This window comes from Salmo salar, chromosome 02 (genome assembly GCF_965601325.2).
Source record: "Salmo salar chromosome 02, fSalSal1, whole genome shotgun sequence".
Taxonomy (NCBI): Eukaryota; Metazoa; Chordata; class Actinopteri; order Salmoniformes; family Salmonidae; genus Salmo; species Salmo salar.
In genome coordinates, this window is record NC_138292.1 from 96,454,861 (window position 1) to 96,467,500 (window position 12,640).

General features: G+C 45.0%; 1 protein-coding gene across 4 annotated transcripts in view; it reads left to right on the top strand.

The window, feature by feature from the left end:
* The window catches only part of ern2 (endoplasmic reticulum to nucleus signaling 2), a 45,340-nt gene that overhangs the window by 3,874 nt on the left and 28,826 nt on the right, over positions 1 to 12,640 (top strand). For all 4 annotated transcript variants that reach the window (XM_082968368.1, XM_082968371.1, XM_082968372.1 and 1 more), the window contains exons 2-6: positions 1,450 to 1,558; positions 2,916 to 2,949; positions 3,333 to 3,405; positions 5,038 to 5,110; positions 5,333 to 5,455. In XM_082968368.1, coding sequence (XP_082824494.1) covers positions 1,450 to 1,558; positions 2,916 to 2,949; positions 3,333 to 3,405; positions 5,038 to 5,110; positions 5,333 to 5,455 — 412 coding nt within the window. The remainder of the gene's footprint in view (positions 1 to 1,449; positions 1,559 to 2,915; positions 2,950 to 3,332; positions 3,406 to 5,037; positions 5,111 to 5,332; positions 5,456 to 12,640) is intronic.

A 12,640-nucleotide genomic window follows, 5' to 3' on the forward strand; every position in this document is an offset into this window, starting at 1 on the left:
GGAGAGAGAGAGCTGGTGGGAGAGAGAGAGCTGGGGGAGAGAGAGAGCTGGGGGAGAGAGAGAGCTGGGGGAGAGGGAGCTGGGGGAGAGAGAGAGCTGGGGGATAGAGAGCTGGGGGAGAGAGAGCTGGGGGAGAGAGAGAGCTGGGGGAGAGGGAGAGCTGGGGGAGAGAGAGAGCTGGGGGAGAGGGAGAGCTGGGGGGAGAGAGAGCTGGGGGGAGAGAGAGCTGGGGGAGAGAGAGAGCTTTTGGAGAGAGAGAGCTTTTGGAGAGAGAGAGCTTTTGGAGAGAGGGAGCTGGGGGAGAGAGAGCTGGGGGAGAGAGAGCTGGGGGAGAGGGAGCTGGGGGAGAGGGAGAGCTGGGGGAGAGAGAGCTGGGGGAGAGAGAGAGCTGGGGGAGAGAGAGAGCTGGGGGAGAGAGGGAGCTGGGGGAGAGAGGGAGCTGGGGGAGAGAGGGAGCTGGGGGAGAGAGGGAGCTGGGGGAGAGAGAGAGCTGGGGGAGAGAGAGAGCTGGAAAGATTGTTCAGATACATTGAGGAACTATTGTCATTCTCAATGGATGTAAAAACAGACTTAGTACAATAGTACCCACAAAACACCACTCTCAACGTCAACAACGAAGAGGCGACTCTGGGATCCTGCCCTTCTAGGCAGAGTTTCCTCTGTCCAGTCTTAACGTCAACAACGAAGAGGCGACTCCGGGATGCTGGCCTTCTAGGCAGAGTTTCCTCTGTCCAGTCTTAACGTCAACAACGAAGCGGCGACTCCGGGATGCTGGCCTTCTAGGCGGAGTTCCTCTGTCCAGTCTCAACGTCAACAGCGAAGAGGCGACTCCGGGATGCTGGCCTTCTAGGCAGAGTTCCTCTGTCCAGTCTCAACGTCAACAGCGAAGAGGCGACTCCGGGACGAGTTCCTCTGTCCAGTGTCTGTGTTCTTTTTACCCACTTTAATCTTTTCTTTATTATTGGCCAGTCTGAGATATGGCTTTTTCTTTGTAACTCTGCCTAGAAGGCCAGCATCTCGGAGTCGCCTCTTCGCTGTTGACATTGAGACTGGTGTTTTGTGGGTACTATTTAATGAAGCTGCCAGTTGAGGACTTGTGAGGCGTCTGTTTCTCAAACTAGACACTCTAATGTACTTGTCCTTTTGCTCAGTTGTGCACCGGGGCCTCCCACTCCTCTTTCTATTCTGGTTAGAGCCAGTTTGTGCTGTTCTGTGAAGGGAGTAGAGCGTCTGTCTGTCTGTCTGTCTGTCTGTCTGTCTGTCTGTCTGTCTGTCTGTCTGTCTGTCTGTCTGTCTGTCTGTCTGTCTGTCTGTCTGTCTGCCTGCCTGCCTGGCCTGCCTGCCTGTCTGTCTGTCTGTCTGCCTGTCTGTCTGTCTTACAATACTGCATGTGTCTGTTATAACTACTCTCTCTCTCTCTCTCTCTCTCTCTCTACTCCCCAGGTGAAGTCAGTGAGTGTAACTCTACCAGAGTCTCTGCTGTTTGTTTCTACTCTGGATGGGAGTCTACACGCTGTCTCCAAGCAGTCTGGGGACATCAAATGGACGCTCAAAGAAGGTCAGCACCCGCTCTCACTCCCACACACAGTATAGTATAATATATACATATAGTATAGTATATATATACCTACAGAATAGTATAATAATATCTACCTACAGTATAGTATAATAATATCTACCTACAGTATAGTATAATAATATATATAGTATATTATAATCATATCTACATATAGTATAGTATAATATATACCTACAGTGTAGTATAATAATATATATAGTATAATGATATCTACCTACAGTATAGTATAATGATATCTACCTACAGTATAGTATTATTATATATACTTGCAGTATAGTATAATAATATACATCTACAGTATAGTATAATTTGTTCACTATAGTATAGTAATATATATAGTATAGTATAATAATACATTCCTACAGTATAGTATAGTAATATATACCTACAGTATAGTATAATATATACCTACAGTATAGTATAATAATATACACCTACTGTATAGTATAATGTATACAGTGTAGTATAATATATACCGACAGTATAGTATAATAATATCTACCTACAGTATAGTATAATAATATATACCTACAGTGTAGTATAATAATATATACCTGCAGTATAGCGTAGTATATTATATACCTACAGTATAGTGTAATAATATATACAGTATAGTATAATAATACCTACCTACAGTATAGTATAATAATATATACCTACAGTATAGTATAATAACATATATAGTGTAATAATATATACCTACAGTATAGTATAATATATACCTATAGTATAATATATATATATATATATATACCTACAGTATAGTATAATAATATATACTTGCAGTATAGTATAATAATATACATCTACAGTATAGTATAATAATATATACCTACAGTATAGTATAATAATATATATATTATAGTATAATAATATATACCTACAGTATAGTTTAATAATATATACAGTATAGTATAATAATATATATATTATAGTATAATAATATATACCTACTGTATAGTATTATAATATATACCTACTGTATAGTACTATATACCTACTGTATAGTATAGTACTATATAGTATAATAATATATACCTAGTGTATAGTACTAAATATAGTATAATATATACCTACTGTATAGTATAGTACTATATACAGTATAGTATAATAATATGTACCTACTGTATAGTATAGTACTACATACAGTATAATATACACCTACTGTATAGTATAGTACTATATACAGTATAGTATAACAATGTATACCTACTGTATAGTATATTACTATATTCTGTATAGTATAATAATGTATAAAGCTCAATATCAGGAAGGTGTTCTTAATGTTTTGTACCCTAACATTCTGAACATTCTATCATTCTTAAATATTTTCCAGATCCCATCATCCAGGTGCCTGTTTACCTCACTGAGTGAGTGACTCTGCTATACACTCACTCACTCCCTCCCTCACTCACTCCCTCACTCACTCCCTCACTCACTCACTCACTCACTCACTCACTCACTCACTCACTCACTCACTCACTCACTCACTCACTCACTCACTCACTCACTCACTCACTCACTCACTCACTCACTCAGTCACTCAGTCACTCACTCAGTCACTCACCCACCCACCCACACATCACACACACACACTCACTCACTCACACACTCAGTCACACACACACACACTCACTCACTCACTCACTCACTCACTCACTCACTCACTCACTCACTCACTCACTCACTCACTCACTCACTCACTCCTGTTAAACATTGCTACTGTGTGTGTTTGTGTGTGTGTGCTTTTTAGGCCAGGGTTTCTCCCTGACCCCAACGATGGCAGTCTCTACGTCCTGGGAGGAAAACACAAGGAAGGACTGATGGTAAGAGAGAGACGGACAGAGAGACGGACACAGAGAGAGGGAGAGAGAGGGAGGGAGACGGATGGAGAGGGAGGGAGACGGACAGAGAGGGAGGGAGGGAGACGGACAGAGAGAGGGAGAGAGAGAGAGGGAGACGGACGGAGAGGGAGACGGACGGAGAGGGAGACGGACGGAGAGAGAGACGTTTTGACGGACGGAGAGAGAGACGGACAGAGAGAGAGAGACGGACGGAGAGAGAGGGAGGGAGGGAGGGAGGGAGACGGACAGAGAGAGAGAGAGAGAGATGGACGGAGAGGGAGACGGACGGAGAGGGAGACGGACGGAGAGGGAGACGAACGGAGAGAGAGAGACGGACGGAGAGAGAGAGACGGACGGAGAGAGAGAGACGGACGGAGAGAGAGACGGACGGGAGAGAGAGACGGACGGAGAGAGAGAGACGGACAGAGAGAGAGAGACGGACGGAGAGAGAGAGAGGGAGAGGGAGGGAGGGAGGGAGGGAGACGGACAGAGAGAGAGAGAGAGAGATGGACGGAGAGGGAGACGGACGGAGAGGGAGACGGACGGAGAGGGAGACGAACGGAGAGAGAGAGACGGACGGAGAGAGAGAGAGACGGACAGAGAGAGAGGGAGACGGACGGAGAGAGAGAGAGAGAGAGAGAGAGAGAGACGGACGGAGAGGGAGACGGACGGAGAGAGAGAGAGACGGACGGAGAGAGAGACGGACGGAGAGAGAGACGGACGAGAGAGAGACGGACGGACGGAGGAGAGAGACGTTTTAGAGAGAGACGGACGGAGAGAGAGAGAGGGAGGGAGGGAGACGGACAGAGAGAGAGAGACGGACGGAGAGGGAGACGGACGGAGAGGGAGACGGACGGAGAGAGAGACGGACGGAGAGAGAGACGTTTTGACGGACGGAGAGAGAGACGTTTTGACGGACAGAGAGAGAGAGAGACGGACAGAGAGAGAGAGAGACGGACAGAGAGAGAGAGAGACGGACGGAGAGAGAGAGAGACGGACAGAGAGAGAGAGAGAGACGGACAGAGAGAGAGAGACGGACGGAGAGAGAGAGAGACGGACAGAGAGAGAGAGAGAGAGACGGACAGAGAGAGAGAGAGAGAGACGGACAGAGAGAGAGAGAGAGAGAGACGGACGGAGAGAGAGAGAGAGAGACGGACGGAGAGAGAGAGACGTTCTGACGGACGGAGAGAGAGAGACGGACGGAGAGAGAGATAGTATTTTAATATATATATATAATAGTATAGTATACTGTGTAATATAGTATTTTAATATATATAATAATAGTATAGTATACTGTGTAATATAGTATTTTAATATATATAGTATACTGTATAATATAGTATTTTAATATATATAATAATAGTATAGTATACTGTATAATATAGTATTTTAATATATATAATAATAGTATAGTATACTGTGTAATATAGTATTTTAATATATATAATAATAGTATAGTATACTGTGTAATATAGTATTTTAATATATATAGTATACTGTATAATATAGTATTTTAATATATATAATAATAGTATAGTATACTGTGTAATATAGTATTTTAATATATATAATAATAGTATACTGTATAATATAGTATTTTCTATATTTCTCCAGAAACTGCCCTTCACCATCCCAGAGCTGGTCCAGTCAGCTCCCTGTAGGAGTTCTGATGGAGTCCTCTACACTGGTGAGAGACATCAGTAATGTGTTGTCAGGACATCAGTAATGTGTTGTCAGGACATCAGTAATGTGTTGTCAGGACATCAGTAATGTGTTGTCAGACATCAGTAATGTGTTGTCAGGACATCATATGTGTTGTCAGGACATCAGTAATGTGTGTGTGTGTGTGTTTGTTTGTTTGTTTGTTTGTTTGTTTGTTTTCTTCTGTTTGTTTCCCGTACCTGTATAGGTAAGAAGCAGGATGTGTGGTTTGTGGTTGATCCCCAGACAGGAGAGAAACAGACCAGCCTGTCCACATCATCATCTGACTCCATCTGCCCCAATGCACCGCTGCTATACATAGGACGTACAGGTAACAGCACGTACAGGTAACAGCACGTACAGGTAACAGGACGTACAGGTAACAGCACGTACAGGTAACAGGACGTACAGGTAACAGGGCGTACAGGTAACAGGACGTACAGGTAACAGGACGTACAGGTAACAGGACGTACAGGTAACAGGACGTACAGGAAACAGGACGTACAGGTAACAGGACGTACAGGTGACAGGACGTACAGGATGTACAGGTAACAGGACGTACAGGTAACAGGACGTACAGGTAACAGGACGTACAGGTAACAGGACGTACAGGTGACAGGACGTACAGGATGTACAGGTAACAGGACGTACAGGTAACAGGACGTACAGGTAACAGGACGTACAGGTAACAGGACGTACAGGTAACAGGACGTACAGGTAACAGCACGTACAGGTAACAGGACGTACAGGTAACAGCACGTACAGATAACAGCACGTACAGGATGTACAGGTAACAGGACGTACAGGTAACAGGACGTACAGGATGTACAGGTAACAGGACGTACAGGACGTACAGGTAACAGGACGTACAGGTAACAGGACGTACAGGTAACAGGACGTACAGGATGTACAGGTAACAGGGCGTACAGCTAACAGGACGTACAGGATGTACAGGTAACAGGGCGTACAGGTAACAGGGCGTACAGGTAACAGGGCGTACAGGTAACAGGACGTACAGGTAACAGGGCGTACAGGTGACAGGACGTACAGGTGACAGGACGTACAGGTGACAGGACGTACAGGTGACAGGACGTACAGGTGACAGGACGTACAGGTAACAGCACGTACAGGTAACAGCACGTACAGGACGTACAGGTAACAGGACGTACAGGACGTACAGGTAACAGCACGTACAGGTAACAGGACGTACAGGTAACAGGACGTACAGGTAACAGGACGTACAGGTAACAGGACGTACAGGTAACAGGACGTACAGGAAACAGGACGTACAGGTGACAGGACGTACAGGATGTACAGGTAACAGGACGTACAGGTAACAGGACGTACAGGTAACAGGACGTACAGGTAACAGGACGTACAGGTAACAGGACGTACAGGTGACAGGACGTACAGGATGTACAGGTAACAGGACGTACAGGTAACAGGACGTACAGGTAACAGGACGTACAGGTGACAGGACGTACAGGATGTACAGGTAACAGGACGTACAGGTAACAGGACGTACAGGTAACAGGACGTACAGGTAACAGGACGTACAGGTAACAGGACGTACAGGTAACAGCACGTACAGGTAACAGGACGTACAGGTAACAGCACGTACAGATAACAGCACGTACAGGATGTACAGGTAACAGGACGTACAGGTAACAGGACGTACAGGATGTACAGGTAACAGGACGTACAGGACGTACAGGTAACAGGACGTACAGGTAACAGGACGTACAGGTAACAGGACGTACAGGATGTACAGGTAACAGGGCGTACAGCTAACAGGACGTACAGGATGTACAGGTAACAGGGCGTACAGGTAACAGGGCGTACAGGTAACAGGGCGTACAGGTAACAGGACGTACAGGTAACAGGGCGTACAGGTGACAGGACGTACAGGTGACAGGACGTACAGGTGACAGGACGTACAGGTGACAGGACGTACAGGTGACAGGACGTACAGGTAACAGCACGTACAGGTAACAGCACGTACAGGACGTACAGGTAACAGGACGTACAGGACGTACAGGTAACAGCACGTACAGGTAACAGGACGTACAGGTAACAGGACGTACAGGTAACAGGACGTACAGGTAACAGGACGTACAGGAAACAGGACGTACAGGTGACAGGACGTACAGGATGTACAGGTAACAGGACGTACAGGTAACAGGACGTACAGGTAACAGGACGTACAGGTAACAGGACGTACAGGTAACAGGACGTACAGGTGACAGGACGTACAGGATGTACAGGTAACAGGACGTACAGGTAACAGGACGTACAGGTAACAGGACGTACAGGTGACAGGACGTACAGGATGTACAGGTAACAGGACGTACAGGTAACAGGACGTACAGGTAACAGGACGTACAGGTAACAGGACGTACAGGTAACAGGACGTACAGGTAACAGCACGTACAGGTAACAGGACGTACAGGTAACAGCACGTACAGATAACAGCACGTACAGGATGTACAGGTAACAGGACGTACAGGTAACAGGACGTACAGGATGTACAGGTAACAGGACGTACAGGACGTACAGGTAACAGGACGTACAGGTAACAGGACGTACAGGTAACAGGACGTACAGGATGTACAGGTAACAGGGCGTACAGCTAACAGGACGTACAGGATGTACAGGTAACAGGGCGTACAGGTAACAGGGCGTACAGGTAACAGGGCGTACAGGTAACAGGGCGTACAGGTGACAGGACGTACAGGTGACAGGACGTACAGGTGACAGGACGTACAGGTGACAGGACGTACAGGTAACAGCACGTACAGGTAACAGCACGTACAGGACGTACAGGTAACAGGACGTACAGGACGTACAGGTAACAGCACGTACAGGTAACAGGACGTACAGGACGTACAGGTAACAGGACGTACAGGTAACAGGACATACAGGTAACAGGATGTACAGGACGTACAGGTGACAGGACGTACAGGTAACAGGATGTACAGGACGTACAGGTAACAGGGCGTACAGGATGTACAGGTAACAGGACGTACAGGTAACAGGACGTACAGGTAACAGGGCGTACAGGTAACAGGACGTACAGGTAACAGGACGTACAGGTAACAGGATGTACAGGATGTACAGGTAACAGGACGTACAGGTAACAGAACGTACAGGTGACGGGACGTACAGGTGACGGGACGTACAGGTGACGGGACGTACAGGTGACGGGACGTACAGGACGTACAGGTGACGGGACGTACAGGTGACGGGACGTACAGGTGACGGGACGTACAGGTAACAGGACGTTCAGGTAACAGGACGTACAGGATGTACAGGCGACAGGACGTACAGGTAACAGGACGTACAGGTTACAGGACGTACAGGTTACAGGACGTACAGGTAACAGGGTGTACAGGTAACAGGGCGTACAGGTAACTAGTCAGTACTACTGTATTCTGACTCCATCAGTCCCCAACACACCACGTCAATTGTTCTACTCAGTTCTGCTCTACTCAGTTCTGCTCTACTCAGTTCTACTCTACTCAGTTCTACTCTACTCAGTTCTGCTCTACTCAGTTCTGCCCTACTCAGTTCTGCCCTACTCAGTTCTGCCCTACTCAGTTCTGCTCTACTCAGTTCTACCCTACTCAGTTCTACCCTACTCAGTTCTACTCTACCCTACTCAGTTCTACTCTACTCAGTTCTACCCTACTCAGTTGTCCTCTACTCAGTTCTACTCTACTCAGTACTACTCTACTCAGTTCTACTCTACTCAGTTCTACTCAGTTCTACCCTACTCAGTTCTCCTCTACTCAGTTCTACCCTACTCAGTTCTACTCTACTCAGTTCTACCCTACTCAGTTCTACTCTACCCTACTCAGTTCTACTCTACTCAGTTCTACTCTACTCTACTCAGTTCTACCCTACTCAGTTCTCCTCTACTCAGTTTTCCTCTACTCAGTTCCACTCTACCCTACTCAGTTCTACTCTACTCAGTTCTACTCTTCTCTACTCAGTTCTACTCTACTCAGTTCCACTCTACCCTACTCAGTTCTACTCTACTCAGTTCTACTCTTCTCTACTCAGTTCTACTCTACTCAGTTCTACCCTACTCAGTTCTACTCTACTCAGTTCTACCCTACTCAGCTCTACTCTACTCAGTTCTACTCTACTCTACTCAGTTCTACTCTAGTCAGGTCTACCCTACTCAGTTCTACTCTACTCAGTTCTACCCTACTCAGTTCTACTCTACTCAGTTCTACTCTACTCTACTCAGTTCTACCCTACTCAGTTCTTCTCTACCCTACTCAGTTCTCCTCTACTCAGTTTTCCTCTACTCAGTTCTACTCTTCTCTACTCAGGTCTACCCTACTCAGTTCTACCCTACTCAGTTCTTCTCTACCCTACTCAGTTCTACTCTACTCATTTTCCTCTACTCTGTTCTACTCTACCCTACTCAGTTCTACTCTACTCAGTTCTACTCTACCCTACTCAGTTCTACCCTACTCAGTTCTCCTCTACTCAGTTCTACCCTACTCAGTTCTACTCTACTCAGTTCTACCCTACTCAGTTCTACTCTACCCTACTCAGTTCTACTCTACTCAGTTCTACTCTACTCTACTCAGTTCTACCCTACTCAGTTCTCCTCTACTCAGTTTTCCTCTACTCAGTTCCACTCTACCCTACTCAGTTCTACTCTACTCAGTTCTACTCTTCTCTACTCAGTTCTACTCTACTCAGTTCCACTCTACCCTACTCAGTTCTACTCTACTCAGTTCTACTCTTCTCTACTCAGTTCTACTCTACTCAGTTCTACCCTACTCAGTTCTACTCTACTCAGTTCTACCCTACTCAGCTCTACTCTACTCAGTTCTACTCTACTCTACTCAGTTCTACTCTAGTCAGGTCTACCCTACTCAGTTCTACTCTACTCAGTCCTACCCTACTCAGTTCTACTCTACTCAGTTCTACTCTACTCTACTCAGTTCTACCCTACTCAGTTCTTCTCTACCCTACTCAGTTCTCCTCTACTCAGTTTTCCTCTACTCAGTTCCACTCTACCCTACTCAGTTCTACCCTACTCAGTTCTTCTCTACTCAGTTCTACTCTTCTCTACTCAGTTCTACCCTACTCAGTTCTACCCTACTCAGTTCTTCTCTACCCTACTCAGTTCTACTCTACTCATTTTCCTCTACTCTGTTCTACTCTACCCTACTCAGTTCTACTCTACTCAGTTCTACTCTACCCTACTCAGTTCTACCCTACTCAGTTCTTCTCTACCCTACTCAGTTCTACTCTACTCAGTTCTACTCTACTCTGTTCTACTCTACTCAGTTCTACTCAGTTCTACTCAGTTCTCCTCTACTCAGTTTCCTCTACTCTGTTCTCCTCTACTCAGTTCTACTCTACGCTACTCAGTTCTACTCTACTCTGTTCTACTCTACTCAGTTCTACTCAGTTCTACTCTACTCAGTTCTACTCTACTCAGTTCTACTCTACTCTGTTCTACTCTACTCAGTTCTACCCTACTCAGTTCTTCTCTACCCTACTCAGTTCTCCTCTACTCAGTTCTACTCTACTCAGTTCTACTCAGTTCTCCTCTACTCAGTTCTACTCAGTTCTCCTCTACTCAGTTCTCCTCTACTCAGTTCTACTCAGTTCTCCCCTACTCAGTTGTCCTCTACTCAGTTCTCCTCTACTCAGTTCTACTCTACTCAGTTCTACTCAGTTCTACTCTACTCAGTTCTACTCTACTCAGTTCTACTCAGTTCTACTCTACTCAGTTCTACTCTACTCAGTTCTACTCTACTCAGTTCTACTCTACTGTGTTCTACTCTACTCAGTTCTACTCTACTCTGTTCTACTCTACCCTACTCAGTTCTCCTCTACTCATTTCTCCTCTACTCAGTTCTACTCTACTCAGGTCTCCTCTACTCAGTTCTCCTCTACTCAGTTCTCCTCTACTCAGTTCTCCTCTAATCAGTTCTACTCTACCCTACTCAGTTCTACTCTACTCAGTTCTACCCTACTCAGTTCTACCCTACTCAGTTCTACCCTACTCAGTCTCACTCTACCCTACTCAGTTCTACTCTACTCAGTTCTACTCTACTCTACTCAGTTCTACTTTACTCAGTTCTACTCTTCTCTACTCAGTTCTACTCTACCCTACTCAGTTCTACTCTACCCTACTCAGTTCTACTTTACTCAGTTCTACTCTTCTCTACTCAGTTTTCCTCTACTCAGTTCTACTCTACCCTACCCAGTTCTACTCTACTCAGTTCAACTCTACCCTACTCAGTTCTCCTCTACTCTACACAGTTCTACACTACTCAGTTCTACTCTACTCTGTTCTACTCTACTCAGTTCTACTCTACTCAGTTCTACTCTACTCTGTTCTACTCTACTCTGTTCTACTCTACTCAGTTCTACTCTACTCAGTCCTACTCTACTCTGTTCTATTCTACTCAGTTCTACTCTATTCTTCTCAGTTCTACTGTACTCAGTTCTACTCTACCCTACTCAGTTCTACTTTACTCAGTTATACTCTACTCTGTTTTAGTCTACTCTATTCTACTAGTTCTACTCTCTTCTACTCTACTAAGTTCTACTCTACTCTATTCTACTCAGTTCTACTCTACTCAGTTCTACTCTACTCTATTCTACTCAGTTCTCCTCTACTCTACACAGTTCTACACTACTCAGTTCTACTCTACTCTGTTCTACTCTACTCAGTTCTACTCTACTCAGTTCTACTCTACTCTGTTCTACTCTACTCTGTTCTACTCTACTCAGTTCTACTCTACTCAGTCCTACTCTACTCTGTTCTATTCTACTCAGTTCTACTCTATTCTTCTCAGTTCTACTGTACTCAGTTCTACTCTACCCTACTCAGTTCTACTTTACTCAGTTATACTCTACTCTGTTTTAGTCTACTCTATTCTACTAGTTCTACTCTCTTCTACTCTACTAAGTTCTACTCTACTCTATTCTACTCAGTTCTACTCTACTCAGTTCTACTCTACTCTATTCTACTCAGTTCTCCTCTACTCTACACAGTTCTACACTACTCAGTTCTACTCTACTCTGTTCTACTCTACTCAGTTCTACTCTACTCAGTTCTACTCTACTCTGTTCTACTCTACTCTGTTCTACTCTACTCAGTTCTACTCTACTCAGTCCTACTCTACTCTGTTCTATTCTACTCAGTTCTACTCTATTCTTCTCAGTTCTACTGTACTCAGTTCTACTCTACCCTACTCAGTTCTACTTTACTCAGTTATACTCTACTCTGTTTTAGTCTACTCTATTCTACTAGTTCTACTCTCTTCTACTCTACTAAGTTCTACTCTACTCTATTCTACTCAGTTCTACTCTACTCAGTTCTACTCTACTCTATTCTACTCAGTTCTACTCTACTCAGTTCTACTCTATTCTACTAGTTCTACTCAGTTCTACTCTACTCAGTTCTACTCTACTCAGTTCTACTCTACTCTGTTCTACTCTACTCAGTTCTACTCTACTCAGTCCTACTCTACTCTGT